This window comes from Puma concolor, chromosome A1 (assembly GCF_028749965.1).
Source record: "Puma concolor isolate L17-30 chromosome A1, mPumCon1.1.hap2, whole genome shotgun sequence".
NCBI classification, from domain to species: Eukaryota; Metazoa; Chordata; class Mammalia; order Carnivora; family Felidae; genus Puma; species Puma concolor.
In genome coordinates, this window is record NC_141667.1 from 213,844,186 (window position 1) to 213,869,078 (window position 24,893).

At 38.2% G+C, this 24,893-nt stretch overlaps 1 protein-coding gene across 7 annotated transcripts in view; it reads left to right on the forward strand.

The window, feature by feature from the left end:
• DGKH (diacylglycerol kinase eta) overlaps nt 1–24,893 on the forward strand; it is a 187,294-nt gene that overhangs the window by 149,230 nt on the left and 13,171 nt on the right. For 5 of the 7 annotated variants that reach the window (XM_086711415.1, XM_086711423.1, XM_086711444.1 and 2 more), the window contains 12 exons: nt 1,648–1,765; nt 2,883–2,993; nt 3,133–3,229; nt 5,445–5,552; nt 7,652–7,765; nt 8,011–8,145; nt 9,028–9,191; nt 13,298–13,403; nt 14,451–14,543; nt 17,222–17,341; nt 17,944–18,052; nt 19,492–19,622. In XM_086711415.1, the coding sequence (XP_086567541.1) occupies nt 1,648–1,765; nt 2,883–2,993; nt 3,133–3,229; nt 5,445–5,552; nt 7,652–7,765; nt 8,011–8,145; nt 9,028–9,191; nt 13,298–13,403; nt 14,451–14,543; nt 17,222–17,341; nt 17,944–18,052; nt 19,492–19,622 (1,406 nt within the window). The remainder of the gene's footprint in view (nt 1–1,647; nt 1,766–2,882; nt 2,994–3,132; nt 3,230–5,444; nt 5,553–7,651; nt 7,766–8,010; nt 8,146–9,027; nt 9,192–13,297; nt 13,404–14,450; nt 14,544–17,221; nt 17,342–17,943; nt 18,053–19,491; nt 19,623–24,893) is intronic. The other 2 variants (XM_086711431.1, XM_086711439.1) reach the window with 1 other exon arrangement.

The following is a 24,893-nucleotide window of genomic DNA, read 5'->3' on the forward strand; positions in this document are numbered from 1 at the left end:
GAGTATGCAACTCTTCATCTCAGGGTTGTGAGTTTGAGCCCCGTGTTGGGTGTAGAGATTACTTAAAAATAAAATCTTTAAAAAAAAGAATGAAGCACTGATACATGCTGCAACATGAATACCTCTGAAAACATTATGCCTAGTGAAAGAAGCTTGACATAAAAAGCCACATACTATATGATTACATTTATATAAAATGCCCAGAGTAGTCAAGTCCCGAGAGAACATAGGTGAGTGGTTTCCAGGGTTTGAGGATGTGGGGAATTGGGGGCAAGGAAAATGACTACTAACAGGTACGGGGTGTTTTTTGTAGAGTAATAAAAAATGTTCTAAATGTGATGGTAGTGATCATTGCACAACTTTGTGTATATACTACAAACAGCCAAATTATGCACTTACTTAAAAGGTGAATTTCATGGTATGTGAATTATATCTCAGTGAAATATTAAAGTAGATAAACCCATAACATGTTTGATTCTGGAAAAAGACCTCCACGTCTAGAGGTTATATTTCTATTCAAACCTGAAACCATGAGATGACCTTTCTGGCTAAAGCTGTAAATATGCCTGACCTTAAAACATTTTAGAAAATATCATCCTTTTCTGTGGCTGGAGCCTGATTCTTCACCTGTCTAAAGTGCGTCTTTTCTTACCAAAATAGTGGCTTTGTCCATTTATTTACTTATGTAGACATAAAAGAAACTGGCATAACTAAGTCTGCTGTGGCAGATTCAAAACTATGAAAATAAATGACAGAATAAAATTCATTTTGATTATTTAATAACCAGCTAAACTTTGTAGCTGAAATAATGAATAATTTTCTTCTAAGAAGACCACACTGTTGAGGAAAGGAATATTGGCTTAAAAAAAGGACTTTTTTCCTAATTTCCTAGTGGTTCTCAATTCCAGGACATACTTTTCTTCACTATTCTTTCCTTTTTGTTTGTTTATTCCCTTAGGCCCTTGTTATTTTTCTTCTTTGCAGAGTTTAATGCTTCTAGCCTCAGTTTTGGGTTGGGTAGATCATAAAATTGATTAGCTTTGAATATCGTAACTACTTAGTAGAAAGCTAACTGCTTGTTGAAATAAATTTGAGGTTTTACATATGTAGAGGTAAGATAAATGCTTCACTTTTTTTGCGTTCAATACTGCTCTTAAATACCTGTGCTTAATATTTTCATACTTACCGTTGATACCAACACTGGGATTTCACTTAGTATATCTGTTAATACTTTTAATTGAATATTATTATCTATGCTTTGAGCGTATGGAAGTAGTAACACCGTGACATTCTTGCTAATTCAGCCTTTATTGCAAATTCCTTACAGATTTACCGCCTTATTTGCTATAACATAGGAGGTAATATTTACTTGTTGAAGTATAGAATCACTAGAATGGTAAATGAGAAACTGTCACAAAGAGACTCTTATTTGAGTCTTCATCAGCTGCATTTTTTATGACAACATATGGATCCTGGTTGTAATCACCAATGTTATAGTTTTTGGTTTTGAATAATGAGAAGATTAGACACTGAAAATCATGCTTTGGGGGCAAGGTATCTGAGGTGAAGCCTGAAAACAATGCACTGGCTCTTTCTTTATCTTTTTTCTTAACATGTGATCCTGTATGTATTTATTTTTCTGTCCAGGTTTAAGAGCAGGATTAGCTGCCTCAATTGCTGGGAGTTCTATTATCAACAAAATGTTACTGGCAAATATTGATCCTTTTGGTGCAACGCCATTTATTGACCCAGATCCAGATTCCGTGTAAGGAAATACTTTTGTAAATATCTCGTTTTGACTTTTCTTGTTTCTACTTTATACGAACGGTACAATTGTCAATGCGTTACAAGAAATATGCTTCCCCATATAAAAAGGGTCATCAGGGGCGCCTGGGTGGCTCAGTCGTTAAGTGTCCGACTTCGGCTCAGGTCATGATCTCGTGGTTCACGAGTTCGAGCCCCGCGTCGGGCTCTGTGCTGACAGCTCGGAGCCTGAAGCCTGTTTCAGATTCTGTGTCTCCCTCTCTCTCTCTGACCCTCCCCCCATTCATGCTCTGTCTCTCTCTGTCTCAAAAAATAAATAAACGCTAAAAAAAAAAAAGGGGGTCATCAGAAAATTTCAAAAGTTGATGATGATGAGTACATTGATGCATTTGAAACACAGTTGTTTTCAGGATCTGTTCTCAAGGTAGGTCCTGTCTAGCCCATTTCCCTATGGCAAAATGAAGCATACCTGTATTCACTTTTCCCTGGAATATTGTATTATTTATTTCAGGAAGCATCTGGCCCACATTGATCTCTTCCCTTCTTAAAAGTACAGGTGTTTTTTTGTTTGTTTTTTGTTTTGGGTTTTTTTTTTTTTTTGGCAGTTCAGTATGAACTTTTACTTCTGCATATAATCTTTCTCTTGTTACATCTCATTTCTCTAATGACACTCCTCAAAGACGTCACCATATTTTTTTAATTTAAATTCATGTTAGTTAACATATAGTTGGTCCATTGATAAGAGTACAGCGGATGAGACTTTCTAATGATCAAGAAAGGAGGATTGGCACCTGACTGCAAGACCCTCCCACTTATGTATGTAGTAAAGGGTTCACGTAGGAAGTAAAAGAACCAAGGTTTTATTACAAGTTTTAGAAAAGCGTTACTATGATTCTGTCTCTGCTTGGCCCCCTATCCCTTTTACCACATGTACCAAAAATTACACATATGTACTGGGGTTGTACACATGGCATATGAACAGGAAATAATTCCTGCTAAGTTTTACTCTCTTCTGTAAGGAATGGAAACTTAAATGGTTTTAAGTGCTGTTTTGTGTGCAAGTTGTAATTGTTATGAATCTGAAATTGACTCTTATGTACTTTTCCATATTATCACAGAGATGGATATTCAGAAAAATGTGTCATGAACAATTACTTTGGGATTGGATTAGACGCAAAAATTTCATTAGAATTTAATAATAAGAGAGAAGAACACCCTGAAAAATGCAGGTAATTTTGGGTAATAGTTATAATGTTATTACAGGAAGGCAATTTCACTTTAATTTCATTTATTACCTCTTTTGCTTGCTCTGCCTTTAAAGATGAATAAATAATAGCTATTGAAATGTCTGCCAATATTTATTTTCAGGAGCCGAACTAAAAACTTGATGTGGTATGGAGTCCTCGGAACCCGGGAGTTATTACAAAGGTCATATAAGAATTTAGAACAGAGAGTTCAACTTGAGGTAAGTTCATCTTGAAGTAAAGATATTTCATGTTATCTTACTTAGAAAAATAACTTCATTTGGGCAACTCAATTGGCTTCAATTCCTCTTTGAGTGTTTAAACACTCAGTGGAAGTGATTACCAACTTTATACTAAGGGAGGGCTAGATCCTGGATATGACCAATACACTTACCATTATCATTGGCGCCTGAAATCTGGATGCTACTGTGGAGTCTTGGTGCCCCGTGAGAAGGTGCAGCCATGAGAGTGCATTTATAGGAGAGCATTTGTAACAGATTCTCACAGATTTTCTCATTTAAGTTTATAAATCTTGACCCAATTCTATGATGGCCTAATGTTTCAGAAATCCCTGAAAAAAACATTTATAGTAAATAGACTCTTAATTCAAATGTATATTCATTCCAATTATTTCTAACAATAGTAAACTAAAAAGAGATCTTGAGCATTTAAATTTTTCAGTAGTTTTTTACTAATTTAAATGGGAAATTAAGGACAGCAAAAGTTATTTAATCTCCTCCAATAAGAGGAGAAAGATGGTTGGAGACATGGCTCTGAAAAGTCTACTAACTTCTGTGACTTTTATTTTCTTTCACCCTTGGTCCAGGATTCATAGTTTATGCCAATATGCATGTCTTTCTTTCTTGTGTCTTTTTATAGCCAGATATTTTAAATTAAGGTATAGCCTACGTACAGAGAAGTATGTAGATTAAACAGAGCGTTATTATTTTAGGTGTTATCTTAATACTGGAATGAGCACTGGCTCATTCATTATCAACTAAATGTTTTAGTAAAGATAAATCCGTTATGCCTTCCACACTAGAACATAACCACATGATCAGCTAGTTTGATTTATCACCGCTTATAAAATTAAGATGGATGTGGGGTGCCTGGGTGGCTCAGTCGGTTAAGGGTCTGACTTCAACTCAGGTCATGATCTCGTGATTCCTGAGTTCGAGCGTGCCTGGCGTCGGGCTCTGTGCTGACAGCTCAGAGCCTGGAGCCCGCTTTGGATTCTGTGTCTCCCTGTCTCTGCCCCTCCCCTGCTCATGCTCTGTCTCCCTCTCTCAAAAATAAATAAACATTAAAAAATATATTTAAAAATTAAGATGGATGTTACTGGCATTTTTTCCATTTCCTTTAAGTTAGTGATATGATTTGAACAGCTGTTCTAAAGCACACAGAGCTACCTGTTCAATTTATTGGATTCAGAAAAAGTTCATTATTCTACTAAATACTTAATGCGTGTTTATTTTAAGAAATACACATTGAGCACCTGCTGTGTACCATGATTGGCCCTTTGGATAGAGTATAGACCTTTGAATGTGTTTTTATGAAAAAGAAAAGAAGGTGTAAAAAATACCTATAGGAGTACAATCAAGCATAAAATGTTCTCAGTTATTTCAAGTGGTTGAATATGGATTGGAATTGGATTTTCATTTGTTCTAAGGAGTGGAGATGATTTTGATTGGGTATTAAAAGGCAATGTTATAAAGTTATGTTAATTATCTTTTATTGCAGGAATTATTTAATGACAATATAGCCCCTATTTTAAGAATGACATCTGCAAGCTCTTCTTTTTTAAGGTGAAGGATTGAGAATTGACTTACATGTCATGTATAATTACTCACCAGCCATATGATATTTGTTTCCTATTTCAGTGGTAATTTAGTTTTCATTTTTGTGATTAATTAGAAGACACAGTAAGTATAAGATACTTCCTGACATGCATGGTTTTTCTCTCCCTGGCTTTGGTTTTGGCTACTGGAGAAACTCACCCGGAGTTTTGGCCAGCCACCGTTAGTGACAGAGTGGCAGCCCAGTAGCAGGAGTTCTGAGAGGGGCTAGACGGGGTGGCTAGGACCCAGACGCCCTCACTCAGCTTGCTTTCAAAAGGATGCTTATAATAAGCACAAAGATGACCCTAATACAAGTGAAAATGTAAGTGACTTGAAAAAAAAAGAAAAGTGCCGCCTGATCTGGGCAGAAAAGTTAATATTTTTAAGGTTGGTTTTCTGTAACAACTATAGTAATTTACACCTTAAATTTTTTTTAGTTAAAAAAATAAGATAAAGGTAATGTGTAGGAATATGTTTCTAGGAGAGCAAACATTACCAACACACTTCCCTCCATCATCCTTTGTCTTTGGCATTCTAGTGGCTTCCCAACTAGTGGTTTTGCTCTTTTTCTCTAACTTCTAAGCTCTTTACCTTACAGTGTGATGGGCAGTATATCCCTCTCCCCAGTCTGCAAGGAATAGCAGTGTTGAACATTCCCAGCTATGCCGGAGGCACCAACTTTTGGGGTGGAACTAAAGAAGATGATGTAAGTATTTCCTTGCGCCTTCTAGATTCCAGAGGCTGCCCGTATTCCTTGGTTCATGGCCCCTTCCAACGTCTCCAAAGCCAACAAAGGCGGGTTGAGTCTCACAGTGCATCATTCTGATCTCCCCTCCTGCCCTTCTCTTCCACTTTGAATGACTGTTGTGATTACATTGGGCCCACTGCATCATCCAGGGTAATCTCCCCTTCTCACGGTTCCCTCTGTAACCACATCTGCAAAGTCTCTTTGGCCACGTAAAGTAACATTCACTACTTCTGCAGATTTGAACATGGACATTTTTGGGGTAGAAAGGGAGACGTTATTCTGCCTGCCAAAATACCTTTCTGTATTTTTAACTCTACATCTATGTGGCTATTATTTTTATTTTTAGAAATGTTAACAGGGCTCATTTGGCCGTTAACATTTAGGTCTATGTTTTTCGTCCTTTTAGACTTTCCTGCCAAAGGAGAAAAAAACACAACTTAACAATGTAACGCATATAATAATGTAAATAATGTAACAACTATAAAATTTACATTAGCTGTGAACTTTTTGTCAGCCTGTAACTACTCTTCCACTCTTAAATATCTTAAAGGGAAGAAATCAAGGCGATAAAGGTAAATAAAGCTAATGACTCCTCCTAGGTAATCAGACAGTGTTCTGAGAGCTTCACATTCATTACTGACAATCACGATTTTTATCTAAATTTTACCAGTGAAGAAACTGACACAAAGTTCACACAGGAAGTAGCACAGACAGGATTTAAAACCACGCAGTCTCAATCTACTCCTGAAATAATTGTTGCACTATATGTTAACTAACTTGGATGTAAATTTAAAAAGTAAAATTTTAATTAATTAATTAATTAAAAAAATAAAACCACGCAGTCTGCTAACAAAAATGATAAGAAATCGGGGTACCTGGGTGGCTCAGTCAGTTAGGCCTCTGACTTCAGCTCAGGTCATGATCTCACGGTTTGTGAGCTCGAGCCCCATATCAGGCTCTGTGCTGACAGCTCAGAGCCTGGAGCCTGCTTGGCATTTTGTGTCTCCCTCTCTCTCTACCCCCTGCTCATGCTCTGTCTCTCAAAAATAAGTAAACATTGAAAAAAAATTTTTTTAATGACAAGAAATCATCAATGTTTGCAAATTCATGCCCTGATATTTTCAGTTTTAATTTAGATACTGCTTTATGCTGAATAATTTTTTTTTCCGAGGCATAATTGTTTATCATATAGTCAAAGAGAGAATAAAGGGGACAAAGTAAGACAGCCAGAATTTAAATTGTTTGATTAAATTGATTTTGTGGGAATGCATTTAACATCAAAGCAAAGTAAGCCTGCATCATTTTTATCCTCTGAGGTGTCTGTTACCATCTTCTCAAATGCCCTAAAAAGTTGTCATATTAATATATAAAGCACATTATACATATTGCTTGTAAACATTGAAGGATTTCCCTTAGAATATGCCAGGTAAACTGGGTATTTTAGGTTTCCTGAAATTACATGCATCATTTTGTCAAGACATCTGAGTTATGTGTGAACAGATATTCGATGCATTTTATGCCAAGATGGATTATTTAAAATTTTTTAATGTTTATTTTATTTTTGAGAGAGAGAGAGAAACCGAGCATGAGCAGGGGAGGGGCAGAGCAAGAGGGAGACCCAGAATCCGAAGCAGGCTCCAAGCTCTGAGCTGTCAGCACAGAGCCCTACACAGAGCTCGAAGTCACAAATGGGGAGATCATGACCTGAGCCAAAGTCAGATGCTCAACCAACTGAGCCACCCAGGTCCCCCCAAGATGGATTATTTAGAATAGAATAGTTCACTGGTTTAAAGAGTGCTTTATGAACGGCATGAACATTTTATCCATGTGGGTTTTAAATCTTTTGTATTAAGTTTGTTTACATTAAATCATCTACAGTGGGTTTTTTTTGGGGGGGTGGTCCTTGGACTATCATTTCCTATTAAAATTGACTTACTTTCCTGCTTACTATTTCTGTAGGTTTTACTATGTATATTGCAGACTTTACATTGCTGATGTGCCACTTCATCGAAACCTTAACCTCATCAGGGGAAATGTAATATAGGTTTTCTTTTCAGATATTTGCTGCACCATCATTTGATGACAAGATCCTGGAAGTCGTTGCAATATTTGATAGCATGCAAATGGCAGTTTCCAGGGTCATTAAACTGCAGCATCATCGAATAGCCCAGGTTTGTTTTCTCTGATCAGACCTGACCTCACTACTCGGGCCACTGGGGAAGCTATTCCAAATGACTCCTACGCTGTCTGTTCATCTATAAAATATGAACTTTCTTGTCGTGTCAGTTGTTACCGTGCCGTGGTAAGTGGAAAAATAGACATTCCATTCCACGGAATGGACAAAAAGTCAAGCTTGAATGCCGATTGTCGGTTTCTCAGGATGATTTGTTCTCTAAAATGACTTGTTTTATTTCAGTGCCGTACAGTAAAAATCACTATATTTGGTGATGAGGGAGTCCCAGTGCAGGTAGATGGCGAAGCATGGGTTCAGCCTCCAGGGATTATCAAAATTGTGCACAAAAACAGAGCTCAGATGCTAACAAGGGACAGGGTATGTAAAAAAATATTCTTCTAGATTTTTATCAAGAGTTTTAAAAAATATTCAATTGTTATGAAAAATAGAAACCACGGAAAAATATTTAAATTATCTCTTAAATCTGACAAGTCATTGTAGTTTTAAATATGAACATTTAATTTTTTAAAAAAGTTAATAGACTATATTTTTATTGTTTCTTTTAGGTTTACAGAGAAATTGATCAGAAAATACTGAGAATTCTAATTCTGTTCCCATATACCTCCTTGCCTCATGGACATATAGTCCCTTATTATTAACATGTTGTATTAATGTGGTACATTTATTACAGTTGATGAGGCAATATTGATAATTATTAACTGAAGTTCATAGTTTACTCTTCATGCTGTATGTTTTATAGTTTTTGATAAATCTGTAATCACTTGTATCTACCATTATAGTATCCTACAGGATAGTTTCACTGTCCTAAAAATTCCCGGTCCTCCACCTATCATCCACCACTCCCTCCCTTACCTCAACCCTTGGCAACCATCTACCTTTTTACTGCCTCCACAGTTTTGCCTTTTCCAGAATACATGTTTTAATTAAGGTTACACCCATAACAGATAAGACTGCCAACACCCATCTTATCCATTATGCATGTAAAGATTGAAGCATAAATTGAAGCTGTCTTTTTAAAAACTTTCAGTGATACATTCATTGTCATTGATCACATTACGTATTCTGATAACACTGGAAAACTTTAAGATACCTTTTTTGTATCTTATGATTTCTTTAATGAGGCTTTAGATTAGGAAAACAGCAATAGTTTCAAAGTCATTCATGTAACATCTAAATACACACTTATTTGGGTCTCAGAGCTTCAAACTAACAATTCCTTGCAATATTGATTGTAAATAGGCTTTTGAAAGCACTCTAAAATCTTGGGAAGATAAACAGAAGTGTGATTCCGGTAAACCAGTTCTTCGAACCCATTTGTACATCCAGCATGCCGTTGACTTGGCAACAGAGGAGGTATCCCAGATGCAGCTATGCTCCCAGGCAGCAGAGGAGCTCATCACTAGGTATGGTGGGCCTGCCGGCTGTGGGCGGGGAGAACTCTAGCCTTGGCAAATGTGCTTTTTTACTTTTGATACATAATTTCAGTTGTTCGGGGGTATCTAAGAGAGATGCATTTACTCCCCTTCCGCATTTGCTGCCTCATTCATGCCTCCTTAAGGACTGCGCTCCTTCATTAGACCCCCGCCAACACGTACAGGTGCACACCCTGTGTTCTCTGTCCAACAGACCTTGGACTTCCTGAACCCCAGTGGGGAGCTTGCCTAATGTTACCTAACACACAATGCTCTTTCTGTTATTGTTTATTTCCCCAGTTTTACACAATCTTTACACTATACTACTTACTGATATGTTACCTTGTAATTATTAAATGGTTATGGAATGTAGAAAGAAATACAGACATTAATCCTGCTTGCAAGGAGGTTTGGGGGTGTGGGGGTGGGAAGAGTCCGAGAATCGGTTTCCAAAAGACATATCTGGAGATTGGGAGACAGCACAGAAATTAATTTTAGTAGACAAAAAAGGGAAAAGATTAAACAAACAAGCAAAAAACCAAGTTCCATGAATGTAGAACAGATATAAATCACTATGAGAGGGAGTAAACTTCAATGGAGGAAGGGGGGGTGGGCAACCATGGACAAGTTTCTTACCACCTAATCTTCACCTAAATCTTCTCTACCAAATGGTGATAATAAGAGCTAACTTTGCACGTCTTTGTGAAGGTTTAATGAGACCCACCGTGTCTTGTCGCATCATGTCTGGCCTATTTAGTGTTCTGGTAGTGGTAGCTATTATATTCTTCCCACACTTCATCTGGTCACTGATAAAAATCTTGAAAAAGAAAAGAAGGAAAGCAAAGCTCTTTAAATATTTGTTAGAAACCTAGAATGTACTAGAAGTTGGAGATATAAGAGAAAAGATATGCATTCCTCCCTATAGGTGGAGACCAACATTCAGAATTAGAATAAAGTATAACTACAAGATACTAAGTAGCTTCGAAGCAAGGTAAAGGAAAATGAATAGGCAGCTATATGCACAGAACTGCATTACTGTACCTCCCAGCTTCTTATTCACAGAGAGATTAATTTTAGGGTACTACAAACAACTTCTGTGGACTCCACGTTACAATGGGGTTGTTTTTGTTTCTTTTCCAGGTTGGTGAGGGATAAGTGACAAATAAAATCACTTATATACACAAGGTATACATGTGATAATTTGATATATGTATACATTGTAAAATAATTACCATAATCAAGCTAATTAACATATGATGGAAAACAATATGGTGGTTTTTCAAAAAATCAAAAATAGAGCTACAGCATTTTCTTGAGACCAAAATATACTTCCTATATTATCTCCCTTGAAACCAAATATACTTCCTATATTAACTTCCTGTCAACTAACCAAATAACCTTATCAAAAAAAGGGAAGTGAAGGTTGGCCAGACTTGGTCAACCTAGTTTGGTCAACCTAGTTTGGTTCCCCATATATTCACTAGTCTGTTTGTTTAATTTTGTAAAAGATGAAAATCAGGCTCACTCATCTATTTTCAAAACTTACTCATTTAATATTCAGCAAATAATTTTGAGTCTTTGCTACATGCCAACCTCCATATTAAGCCCTGGGGATGACAAAATGCCTGTGTTGTGGTCCCTCTTCTTAATTTGCTGGCAGGGTAGTAGGGAAAAGTGTGGCCAAAGGACTTACAAGACTCACAGTGGGGCGCTGTGGATGAACAGAGGAGGCCACAAAAGTAAGGGAGGGCTGCCTGGAAGAAGTGATCTCCCAGCCAAGTCTTGGGCGGAGAGTAAGAGAAGGAGCATTCTAAACATGGGAACAAGCCTGGGCAGAGGCCCAGAGGAGTGTGAGTGCATAGTATTTTTAGGAAATCTCAGGAAACCAGGGTGGCATGGTATATGTGATAGAGTGGGATACGTGGATGGAGAGGTGAAGAAGAGCCAAGTCTTTATCAGAATGTTTCTGGAAGCAATGTGGAGCGTTGTCTGCAAGACAGCAAAGCAGGGGCAGGGTGAACACTCTTGGAATGGTCCTGACAGGAAACAGCTGATTGAGGTAATAGACATGGGAAGAAGAGAGACTTAAGATAGATTAGGATCTAAACTTGCTAAATGGCCTGAATTATGAGACAGGGCGACTCTAAGGTTTCTACCAAATGGCTGGATGGATTATGGAGCCTTTCAAGGAACCATAGGATTCAGGAGGAAAAGGAGATTTGAGAGGGGAAAATGACAGGGTCTATGTTGGACTTACAGAATTTAAACTACACTGGAAATTTCTAGATTTAGTAGGCAGTTGAAGTATTCATCTGAAATCGATTTACCTTTTTTCCTTTGTTTGAAAGAATAACTTTTACCCACCTCTGTCCTTCTGATAAATGTCCCATTCTTCATCATTTCTCAAGATTATTGGTAGCAATACTGAGACGACATTTGCAAATTCCTTTGTGGCTTGGATATCAATTGTATCATCTTTAAGATTTAAACTCTTTTCCTTTACTTTTGGTTCAACCATACAGGACTAGTCTCTTCTCTTGTGTGTAGCTCGTTCTCCTTGAAGATGCCAGAAACAGGATTTGAATAGTTTGGCTTTCTTGCTTATCTGCAAACTTTCCATCATTTTCTAGCAATTGGTGGAACTTTTCCTCCTTTCTCTTCTTTGGCCTGAGTGCCTTCCAGGATCCTGTCTGTTCAGGACATTCTTGAAGGTTGAGATTCTAGAGGACTGTGGCACAACAGGCTTTGGAACTGATGGACATAGATTCAAATCCTAGCTCTATTACTTAATTAGCTTTGTATGCATACTGAATCTCTCCAAGCCTCAAGGTCTCCGTCTATAAAGTAGAGAAAATTCATCACAGCTACCTTTTAAGTTGTGAATATTAAATTAGATAATGTCTGTAAAGAACTTTAGCAATAGATGACAAATACAGCAATGTTCTTCCCTTAATCCATTCTATTTCTTTCTAGTCGAAGCTTCAATGAATAAAAGATTAAGTTTCTGCTCCCCACATTTGGGACCTGTGTCACTTTACAATGATACTTCAAAATGAAGTGTTCTTATATTTTGTTCTTCCAAATAGCACTTCAATTTGTTTATCTGTGATGCTCAGCCTAACTTTTCCTATTAAGATTTTTGGTTTAGGGGCGCCTGGGTGGCGCAGTCGGTTAAGCGTCCGACTTCAGCCAGGTCACGATCTCGCGGTCCGTGAGTTCGAGCCCCGCGTCGGGCTCTGGGCTGATGGCTCAGAGCCTGGAGCCTGTTTCCGATTCTGTGTCTCCCTCTCTCTCTGCCCCTCCCCCGTTCATGCTCTGTCTCTCTCTGTCCCAAAAATAAATAAACGTTGAAAAAAAAAAAAAAAAAATTTAAAAAAAAAAAAAAAAAAAAAAAAAAAAAGATTTTTGGTTTAGGGGTGCCTGGGTGGCTCAGTCGGTTGAGCGTCCGGCTTCGGCTCAGGTCATGATCTCACAGTCTGTGAGTTCAAGCCCCCCCCCCCCCCCCGCCCACCCCCCCGTTGGGCTCTGTGCTGACAGCTCAGAGCCTGGAGCCTGCTTCTATTCTGTGTCTCCCTCTCTCTCTGCCCCTCCCCTGCTCATGCTCTGCCTCTCTCTGTCTCAAAAATAAATAAAAAAAAAACATTAAAAGAAAAGATTTTTGGTTTAGTATTCTTTGTCGCAATGGGGTTTGAAGTTTTTAAATTTTTTTTTTTTTTTTTTTCAACGTTTATTTATTTTTGGGACAGAGAGACACAGAGCATGAACAGGGGAGGGGCAGAGAGAGAGGGAGACACAGAATCGGAAACAGGCTCCAGGCTCTGAGCCATCAGCCCAGAGCCCGACGCGGGGCTCGAACTCACGGACCGCGAGATCGTGACCTGGCTGAAGTCGGACGCTTAACCGACTGCGCCACCCAGGCGCCCCTGAAGTTTTTAAATTTACCCTTTGTTATTCGTAATTGAGCACTCATTAAAAAAAATTTCTGTAATGACTTTTTATTATTATTATTACTTGCCTTAGTATACCACTTCTGCACTTGAGAAAAATCAGCAGTGCTCAAAGTTTTTTTGGTTCGTCTGCTTTACTTTTGCTTTCAGGATCTGTGACGCAGCCACCATCCATTGTCTTTTGGAACAAGAACTGGCCCACGCTGTGAATGCGTGTTCCCACGCACTGAATAAAGCCAACCCGCGGTTCCCAGAGGTGAGGAGCTCATGGTAAATTCTTATTCTACGGATTGTTTGGTATTACACATGTATTTCGATGCTGTACAATGTGCCACGCCCTTTGAAAACCATTAGACATCTATAAGAGTGTCTGCCAGAAGCTTATGGTAAATCTGTGCCCACATTTTTCCTGATTTTTCTTTTCCTGCCATTTTTCCATTCCTGCTCTTAAATTCTCTTCTTCCCGCCCCCCCACACACACACTTCACTCTCAGTCATCTGTCACCTTGCCATCTTCCTTCCACTCGTTCTGTTCGGGCTGCTACCATTCCTCCTTGTCCTCTCTTTCACCTTCTCCCCTACACCTTGATGTGGGCACAGGTAGATACTATGTATTTTATTAGCGATGTTTATTCATTGTTGAAGTTGTACACAGAAGCTATTCTCACTTCATTTTGTTCTACTAAACTGGTAATGTTTAATGTAGAGACTACAATTTTTTAACTTCTGTAAACTTTTTAATGTACACATTAATAGTGAATAAAAGGGGTACAATATAACTCTCTTGAAATGTGATTCACAGTACAAGACTGTAGGGTACAGAAAACTGATATAGCATCATTTTATTCTTTTTAATTATTGGATGGAAGTCACCTAAATTAATAGATAAGTGCTAAAAAAGCAATCTGGTTGGAACTTCTGAGAGTCAAAGTCAGTGGATAGAACTGACTATGATCTGATAATGCCCCTTTAAGGCATCGTTTCCTTTGACTTAACTTTTTTGTGGGAATATGTGTATGTTGTTGGGAGCAGGCACACGTTTGTATGTAGGAGATCTGGTCCTGAGTGTATCAGTACAGTCAGAGCATTTGGTTGGTTCTGTGCTGTAAAGGTCAGAAGAAGTAATCATACTAACAAACATGAGTGTGAAGTTATTCAATGACAATACAAATTTGGTAGGTTTTTAAAAACATTTGTGATGTGAATTTCTTGGAAGAATAAAATTTAAGGTATTTGCTGATGATTGAATCCCAATTTAATACAGAACTACTTGTCTTTGATGTGTTGTTGTGTTTTTTTCTAGAGTCTTACGAGAGACACTGCCACTGAAATAGCCATCAATGTGAAGGCACTGTATAATGAAACAGAATCTTTACTAGTTGGCAGGGTTCCTTTGGTAAGGAGGAAACGACTGATAACACAAGAATGATGATCAATGTATGGGCCTCCCTTTCAGTCAGGAGCATGCATTCATCAGATTCTAAGGCAGGATCAGCCTTCTGGCCTCCACCCTTACAGCTTTCTCTGTACCTAGCTTTTGCCTTCAGGAAAGGACATGGCTAAACCAGGGAGTAATGATTCAGGCTAACAGGAGGAGAAGTTTCCCCTCGCATATGCCATCATGTTTTTATGCAGTTCTACTGTCCCCAGTCAGCTTTGATAGATTTGAAACATGATATTTTGAAATGTGATTGGTATGATTTTTAGATTTGCTTAAAGGGCAACTCTTTCTAGACTGGATGTTTCAAGAACTAAATTCAAGAACTAGCCATATCCCTAGATTAACTCAGAGTGGTCCTGGAAATCAAATTTAGGGCAGGTGTGAGTCTAACCACAGTCCATGGACCTCAAGCATAAGTGCTACAGTGGAACTGTTCCACGGACATCCTGTTTGGTTTGCCCAGAGTCTGACCGGTCAGACTTTCTTCTCTCCCCTTTTTCAAATGTTCTAGAATATTGGGTCTTCTCGTCACCTAGTGTTCACTTGTGGGTTTTCACACGTGCTGTCCTAACTGTGTAGAAAGCCTAAATGTGTTAGCTGTTTTTAACTTCCTTGTAACAATTCTGATTAACTGATCGGTGGTGATCTTAAAACATTTCTCTTGACTAATATTATCTCTTGCTTTGGAAAATATACACCTAAATAAAAGTGGTAGTAAAAGTCATAGTTTCTGGCCTAGTGGGAAAATGGGAGGTGTGTCACAGGCTAGCTAGCTAACTAAGTGACTGTGGTTGGAATTTCTGTTTGCTTGCGGTCCAGAAGAGCGTCCTTGGAGCATCTTCTACTCTGCGAAGAGTGAATATATAAAGGTTGAATGGTGTCCATTGCTCTTACCCACCTCCAGAGGAAGCTGAAATATAAGTTCCTTGGGTCACAGGTGGCTGCTAATGCTTTGGCTGTGGAGAAAAACTTTTAGGAGGAAACACTGGTTATCTTTTATGATAAAACCAATGGAACATTTTGCCAATTCTTGGAACTTCTGTCATTAACCGGAGTCTTTTTGCTGCTTTTCTAAAATGTGTCCAATGAAATCCAATGAGCTGTGACTTTGGTCCCAAATTTAGGTGAAGGACATGTATGTTTTGCCTTATTTGAAACATGATTAAGATAACTTACGATTGACGAGAACCAGAAGCATAAGTTATTCTGTATTTTAGCTCTCTACTCTGAAAGTACCCTCTGAGTGTTAGTTGGTTAATATTTATTAATTACATTATGTTAATATAGAAGGACCACCCACGCAGACTTTTAATCATTTCAGTCTGCTTCTGTCATTGTCAAATGTGGGTGTTTGGTTTAAAATGTATACCAGTGAGTTTTTCCGTAACCTTTGATAACATTGATGTGAAAATACAGTCACTCATATTCGAGATCAACTAAGGTTTACACTTCATTTTGCTTCTTGAATAAATGTATAATACCATTTTATCAATTTTATAAGGCATATATGCTTAGACTCAAAGGAAAATGGTGAATTTTACATGACAAGCTGGAGAATCTCCAAATTTTTATTAACTACTAGAAATGGTAGATACCTTGAGTAACGGGGGGGGGGGGGGGTGGAGGGGGAAGAATGACCATAATAAATAACAGTAACATTTTCTCTGAACTTTAAGTGTAAAATTCTGCAAGCCTATATGTAGATACTCTACAATTTTAAAGTGGCTTATGGAAGTATTGATTAGCTGGAATAGACCTTAGAAATAATCTTTATACTATTTTAGGAAGAAACTAAGACTCTTAAAATCAGCCAGCCTTCCTTTGGTTGCATACTTAGTAACAAGTAACTAGAATGTAGTCACCTCCCTTCCCGACCTACACATAACAGTGTTTATTTCACCTTTACCATTGAATTTCTACATGCTTTTTAATAACTGTTTCAAATAAGTGGGTAATAGGTGACTGGTTAAATTCTCTATAAAGTTTCCAAAACCCCTTCCAGATTTCAAACCATGTAGCTTTTGCCCTTATTTTGACAACAGCTTTTTGTCATAAATTTTTCTGAGATTCATGGGTTCCCCCCCCCCTTAAACTTATTCTTCTATTTCTCCAGGAGATTTCTGTACCAGCCAGTTCTTATTATGTGACATGTTTTTGACCAAGTTTTAAAATAGCATTATTTGGTTACGTAGTGACCTATGGAAATCAGAAGGATTTCTGCCGCAAATAAGTAGAATAGTGAGATTACTTACCAGAATGCAGAATGGATGGATGGATGCATGGTTTGGAAGGGAGGGAGAGGAAAGAATTTACATAGGAAACAAACAAACAAAAAAAACCAACAACACCACCCAAAGTGATACTTTTTTTTTCTGTGACATTATTAAAGTCACACTGACTACTTATATTGTCTTTGGGAAGTACGGATAAATCAATTCAGATTTTTTTTAAATGAGCTCAATATAAAATAATGTGTTCTCTTTTCTATATTCCTTTATATTACCAACAACAATAACCTAGCCTAGTAAGAGTTGAGGATGTCTGCTAGAAAAATAAAATATGTTTATTCTGTTTGAGATTGGTCACTGAGACTTGTTTTGTTTTGTTTTGTTTTTTAACCTGCTGGTAAACAGCACTTAGAATCCCCACATGAAGAGCGGGTATCTAATGCCTTACATTCTGTGGAGGTGGAGTTGCAGAAGTTAACAGAGATTCCTTGGCTTTATTATATCTTACATCCAAACGAAGATGAGGTATGTAAAATCTGGCCTGTTTCTTTGTAAGTGTAGGCTTTCTGACAATAGAATTTGAAATCATCTTTTGAAAAAGGGACATTCCAGGGAAAACGAATTCTGGACGCTACTTTCAAATGTGCTGTTCTTGAACAAGAAAAGAACAAGAAATGGGGCGCCTGGGTGGCGCAGTCGGTTAAGCGTCCGACTTCAACCAGGTCACGATCTCGCGGTCCGTGAGTTCGAGCCCCGCGTCAGGCTCTGGGCTGATGGCTCAGAGCCTGGAGCCTGTTTCCGATTCTGTGTCTCCCTCTCTCTCTGCCCCTCCCCCGTTCATGCTCTGTCTCTCTCTGTCCCAGAAATAAATAAACTTTGAAAAAAAAAAAAAAAAAGAAAAGAACAAGAAAAGGCTTTTCTATGAACAGAGGTATCTTTGGGGAATCAGTACATCTTCGGTAGTACATAACATTGTACACTTTTATTTTAAGAAGTGTTTTGCATTTATTCCTGCATTGTCATTTCAGCAGTGTTTTGCATTTATTCCTGCATTGTCTGTAATATCAGAGTGAGTTTTTCTTCTCTTAATGTCCTGAGAAAATTCTCTTCTTGCTCGACCCGAACAGGAACCCCCCATGGATTGCACCAAGAGAAACAGCAGAAGCACAGTATTTCGTATAGTGCCAAAATTTAAAAAGGAAAAGGTTCAGAAACAGAAGACAGGTTCACAGCCTGGTAGGTGATCCACACTGGAAGGGAAAGTATTACATTATGGAAAAAATAACTTATTAAAGCAGTGTCACCAAGGTGATGAAAATGTTCTGGAACTATTAGTGGTGACCATTGCACATTACAAATGTACTAAATGCTGCTGAATTGTATACCATAAACCAGCTAAAATGGAGAGTTTTGTGTTCATTTTACCATAATAAAGTAAATCATATCATACCCACGCAAAGTCCAAAAACCAGTAAGAGCCTGTAGTTATGATGCACACAAGAAAACGAGGTTTGCTTGTACTCTCTTCAGTGGACATCAGTGCATCTGTTTAGATGGTCCTTTGTCTTGCTTAACAATTCAAGGCATCAGTGGATAACTTGTTTCTCGTCAGAGTTCAAAATCGAGATTTTCATAAATGAAATATAGAAACTTGCTAAATATATCTTTTAACTTGCTAAATATATCTTCTACCTAAAGTTACCTGATCTTTTTCTCCTGTTTCAAAGACTTACTACACCATTTCATTCCCTCAGTAGTAACAATCTACTGTGACATTTGCATTCTCAAGCGAAGATTAAACTCTGTCTTTGATGTTGTTTGTCTGGTTCCCTTTCCACCTTCCCCTAGAAATTAACGTTAATGCTGCACTTGTGCTAAAACACCTTCAAGTTCTGTGTATGGGACAGTAGGTGCCTTTCATAATCAAGTCATTTTATAATTCTTCCGAGTTAGCTAACTCCTTTTAAAAAGTGATACATGACCTTATTTTTGACAATCGTAGAGCAGCTATTGAAGGGCATTTTAAAACCAAATAGGGCAAATAAATAATCTTTAATTCAGCTAAGCAACGTTGAATAAAATGTATACAACCACGATTATCTACATTGGAAAATAACAATCCAACGAATCTTAGAAGCATTGACGGCATTTAGAGGACATTAAAATGATCTAACAACACGTTTGGTGCTGTAATTATCAATAATTATAATTATAAATAGTTATAGAATCAATAAAGGCGATACTTGAAGACAGCAAGACCCAAAACAGAAGTTTGTGTAAAATTCAGTACCCTGTTTCAGATTTCATATTTTGATTAGCGTTTGTAGCTAATTAAATTAAATTAGTGCCATATATGGTCTTAAAGAAATCATCAGAGCTTATTTTGATCTTGTACTATTTATCCTAATCATGAGAAATACATTTTTTATTCCTATTGTGTAGTTTGGGTGCCCAGCAGTGAATGTTTTTGCCTAGTCAGACCTTTGTGTTGATTGATGGTCTGTAACCTGCATGGGGAACAACGAAATTGGAGTTTTGTTGAAACAACACCTTTAACCTTTCCCTTTGCTAGCACTGCCCGCTGTACTCTGTTTTGCATCTTCTTTGGCCAACCTTTGCTTTGTAATGCATTGAGCATGTAGAAATTAAGGGGGTTTTGCTCTTAACTTTGGTAGTTCAAAAATGGGGCACAGAGGAAGTTGCTGCTTGGCTGGATCTGCTCAGTTTGGGAGAGTACAAAGAAATCTTCATCCGTCATGACATCAGAGGGGCTGAACTTTTGCATCTGGAAAGGCGAGATCTTAAGGTATTTCCTTTGTGCTACTCTTCTGCTTTTGAAAATTTCCTGGCAAAACAGAATCCTTTATCCTGCACCTCTTTTGTTATGTGCTTCTAGCTTGGCTTATGTTATGCAAATGTGCAGTAATCTAATATGCATTGTCCTGTGGTTGGAGTTCCTCTGCTTTTTAAACAAGAATGTCAGCAATATTTTCCTATCAAAAATCATTCTCTGATTATTGTAGCTAAAGCTTAGCATGAAGTTAGTAATTTTTCTCTGCATCCATTCATACGGCTGTTCCTGTGCTAATATTTCCAAATGGCTCATGTTTCCATCAGCTCACTTTATTGAGTCGGCATGAAAGGTGGTAATTGTTGCTGAAGACGACTTAAAAATCTAACCAAAGGTTAACAACTAAAAATCAATTCAAAATACCAGTAACAAAGTCTTCCTAATATATGGAACTAAATAAGGGATCCACAGCAGTGGCTACTTAGAGTCCTATGATTTTGTTGTGTTTCTGATTGCCCTTTCAGAAGTCACGTGAACAACTAGACCAATAAATTCAAATGCCCTTCCCATGATTTACTGTTAAAATTGTATTATGCTCAACAATGTATTATTTTCTTTAGTAAATGAAGTAAAAATTGTTTTACTCTTGCTGGAATGCAGCTTAGAGCCCCTTTGTCATTTATGACCAGAAAGAATATCATTAATTAGTGGTAAGCAGTGGTTCTCTTGGATTTTTCGGGTGGAGACTGCCAGTGGCCAAAGTAGAGTATTCTCTCTTAAGGTTGGGAGTAGAAGTTTGTCATCTTATATTTTCTTACCAAACGCTGCCATTTTAAAATTCCAAGATTGAGTAATATGAAAATGACAAAGCCTTTGATGTATTTTAGAGTGGTCCTTTTCCAGTAGGCCAGGTTCTGATTCTCATGGAATTATGGTACAGTAAATCCCTAACAAATTTGTGAACTGTTGTGCCTTTATCTATAAATACGGTAGCAGAGATCTTTGAACAATGTATGGGTAATCTGTAGGATTTTATAAAGCAGAGTCATACAGTTTTAGCACATTAAAAGTGGACACCATTTATATGTAAATGTTTTTAACCAGAATAATAATAAGGAAGTAGATTAATTATCACAGTTGAGAGTCCCAAATCTGGAAAAAAGCAAAATATACAGTGCTGAAGTTCATAGAGTAAAGGTTGGCTTCAAAACGTGGAATGAGTGCACAAAAAAATAAATGTAAGGCATCATTGTATCTAAGGATAGCTTCTCATATCCTTGGCAGGCAGCAATATTTATTGACTAGCTACTGATTGATATGCTATGCCAGTCTCTCTTTACATTTCATTTGCCATGAGTAAGCGTATATTAAAGGAAAAGACTGTATGTGTATGTATATATAAATATATCTCTGTATGTTATATATATGTATATGCACCTATAAGCATACAAATAGACACACACATACACAGTGAGCAAAGCAAATATTTGCAGAATGAAGAAACAAAGCTCATACGTATGCAAAGTCAAAGTTAGAGTGATAGGACGTGGCTAGAAAAAAGTAAGAGTAAAAAGGAAATGGTTAAGAATTATTTTAGTAAATTTTCTCTTTAGCTTTTCATGGGACTTTTTGTTTTTATTATTTTTTAAAATTTTTTTAATGTTTATTCATTTTTGAGAGACAGAGACAGAGCATGAGTGGGGAAGGGCAGAAAGCGAGGGAGACACAGAATCTGAAGCAGGCTCCAGGCTCTGAGCTGTCAGCACAGAGCCCAACGCGGGGCTCGAAGTCACGGACCATGAGGTCATGACCTGAGCTGAAGTCAGACACTTAACTGACTTGGCTACCCAAGCACCCCTACTTTGTTTTTATTTTTACTACAAACTACATTCTTTCCCTTATAACTTGTCTTTTGGAAATCTGTATTGACACTGTCCTTTTTAACTCTTTTGGTTCTAAAACACGGTCTGAGGGAATGAGAAAAGGAAAATAATTTTACGGAAAGAACCAGCTGTCGGACAAAGCCTTCATGAAGGTAGAAGATGAGCTCCCCTTGCTCTCTGGGTGTAGCTGTAAGAGGGAGCAGACTTTCTGGCATAAAGTCTACCAATGTTGGTAAAGGATTACCTACTCTCTGGGTAATCTTACCCATTTCCATTGCTTCAGGTATGGTCCATGAATATGGCAGTGGTTCACAGGGTTGTATTTCCAGCCCTGACCTCATTTGAGAGCTCTAGGATTATATCACCACCTCTACTTGAAACTTGCCTATCACACAGGGGTGTCAGTCTTCACGTGTCAAAAACCAAACCTCTATTCTGCTGTCCCACTCCAGCCCTGCCCCTCCTCACTACCCCTCCTCACCTGGCTAACTCCTGCTCAGATCTTGGCTCAAGTGTTACTTTCTTCTTAGCAAGACGACTAGAGATAGCAATGTGACCTTGTAAAGGTGGGAAAGGAAAAATATTTCTAAGGTGCTTTAGCAGACAAATAAACTGATTACGTTACTTCACCTCCAGGAAGACAGTAGGCAAAAGTGAGGGACACCAAAGAAAATGGTAAAGATGCAGTGGTTTTGTTTGTGTGGTTGGTTTTTGTTTTTTTCCATTTGGAAAGTTGCATATGTGTGGCTACAAAGGTAACTGAACGTCTACAAAGTATGTTTTTGCCAAATCAGGCCTATTCATCCAAAGAAAGAAAAGGCCACTAATAAAGAATATGAAAAAATAAGAAAGGTGTAACAGATGTCATGGCATAACTTTATCACAGCCTAACTCCTAGAAGACATGAGAGTATTGAACTCAAAATAAAGAAAATACAGCTAGGAGTTAGTGTAACTCTATGGAAAACATTCATCTCATTACACCAAATTGGTAATTCTGAGTAGAGTCTGCCTCTCCCAGAGAAGTTTTTATTCTCAAGAATACAATGTGCATATGGCCTGAAATAAAATATTTAATATTAAGTGTATTTATTAATCAGATAATTATATTAACAAAGCAGAAAGAATATTTAAATATCCCACTCAAATAAAAGAATCGAAATGCAACTGTAAATGCATTTATATCTCAAATTTAGGTAGCAGGAGCAGCTATCTTTCTTTAGGTTTTGGTCTTGCTTTTGAGTTTGCTATTTTAGCACACACTTCCTTAAGACTGGTTATGAATGACCCAGTGTTGGGGCACCTGGGTGGCTCAGTCGGCTAGGTGTCCGACTTCGGCTCAGGTCATGATCTCATAGTTCGTGAGTTCGAGCCCTCCGCTGGGCTCTGTGCTGACAGTGCAGAGCCTGGAGCCTGCTTCAGATTCTGGGTCTCCCTCTCTCTCTCTGCCCCTCCCCACCCCTGCTCACACTCTGACTTTCTCTCTCTCTCAAAAATAGACACTAAAAAAAATAAAAATAAAAAAGAATGACCCGGTGTCATATGAGAAAATATTTTTCAGGGTCAGTTACATATTGTAGAAGCGTGACCTAGAAATGATCTCAGGCTGGAAAAGAGTGCTTGCTGTAGAAAAAGTATTTTCTAGAAAGATTCAAAATTGTCAGAAAAAAAAAAAGTGTCAGTAGCATTACTGCTATAGAATTCAAAGAGCCCATAAAGTGTGTGGAAGAGAGAGCACATGTGTGCACGCACTTCAAATACTCTGATCTATTTCATTTAAAGCTTAAAAATAAATAATGCTCTGGGGCGCCTGGGTGGCGCAGTCGGTTAAGCGTCCGACTTCAGCCAGGTCACGATCTCGCGGTCCGTGAGTTCGAGCCCCGCGTCAGGCTCTGGGCTGATGGCTCAGAGCCTGGAGCCTGTTTCCGATTCTGTGTCTCCCTCTCTCTCTGCCCCTCCCCCGTTCATGCTCTGTCTCTCTCTGTCCCAAAAATAAATAAACGTTGAAAAAAAAAATTTTTTAAAAAAAAAATAAATAATGCTCTTAGCCTACAAAATAGAATGGATATTTGGAATCTTTATCATCTCAGACACATGATTTTGTGGTACCTCATAATCCTGTTTTCGATGCTACTTTGGAAGCCATCTTTTTGCTAATTTTCAAATATACCACACCCTCTGTTTTATACAGAATTTGTTTGACTTCACCTGTTAGCAAATTGATCATACTCATTACACTTAAATTAACTATGGCGGTGGGTGATGGCGGCTGATTGGCTCAGTCGGTGTAGTATCCGACTCTTGATTTCGGCTCAGGTCATCATGATCTCAAGTTTCATGAGTTCAAGCCCCACATCGGGCTCTGTGCTGACAGTGAGGGACCTGCTTGGGATTCTCTCTCCCTCTCTCTGTGCCCCTTCCCTGCTTGTTCTCTGTCTCTCTCTCTCTGTCTCTCTCAAGATAAATAAACATTTTTTTAATAAAAAAAAAATAAAAGCTAATTAAACAAAAAAGAAATTACAGGGTTTGGAGGCCTTCACCCTTTCTTTTAGTTTTTCAGGTAGTGAGCATCATGGCTGTCTTGTGTGCATCTCCTTCCTTCCTGCAACAAGTATTTCTTTGCCAGGTGCCTGCTGTGTGCTGCACACTCTGGAACCATCCTCCACTTCTGAAAGCTAAATATTGAATTCTTGGGGTGCCTGGGTGGCGCAGTCGGTTAAGCGTCCGACTTCAGCCAGGTCACGATCTCGCGGTCCGGGAGTTCGAGCCCCGCGTCAGGCTCTGGGCTGATGGCTGATGGCTCAGAGCCTGGAGCCTGTTTCCGATTCTGTGTCTCCCTCTCTCTCTGCCCCTCCCCCGTTCATGCTCTGTCTCTCTCTGTCCCAAAAATAAATAAACGTTGAAAAAAAAAATTTTTTAATATTGAATTCTTGGCTCTTTATAGAAAGACAGTTCTGTAAGAAACAAGGAGAGTTCTGAGGCAAAGGAGCCACGAGTGTTTTGAGGAAAAGCATCAACCCACAGAGAGCTATGTTTATGTAATTTTTTTATACTTCTGCATTACAAAGTAGAAAGGATATTTAAATAGACCACTCAAATCAAAGACTCTAAATGTAACTGTAAATGCATTTAAATTCCACATGTAGGTGGTGGCCACTAATATCTTTCTTTAGGATTAGGCTTTACTTTTAAGTTTACTACTTTAGGAAGGATGTGCATGGTTGCCTTGGGACTAATTGTGGATGCCCTGATGTCACATGCCACTTTTCTCAGAGATCCCAAAAGGACCTGTGTTTTAAAAAGAAGAAGAATAGGAGAAACCAATTTTGACTCTTGAAGAACTGTATTGTGTATAATTTATGATAGTGTTAACGTTTAAGAGTTTGTGTAGGATGTGATTTTTT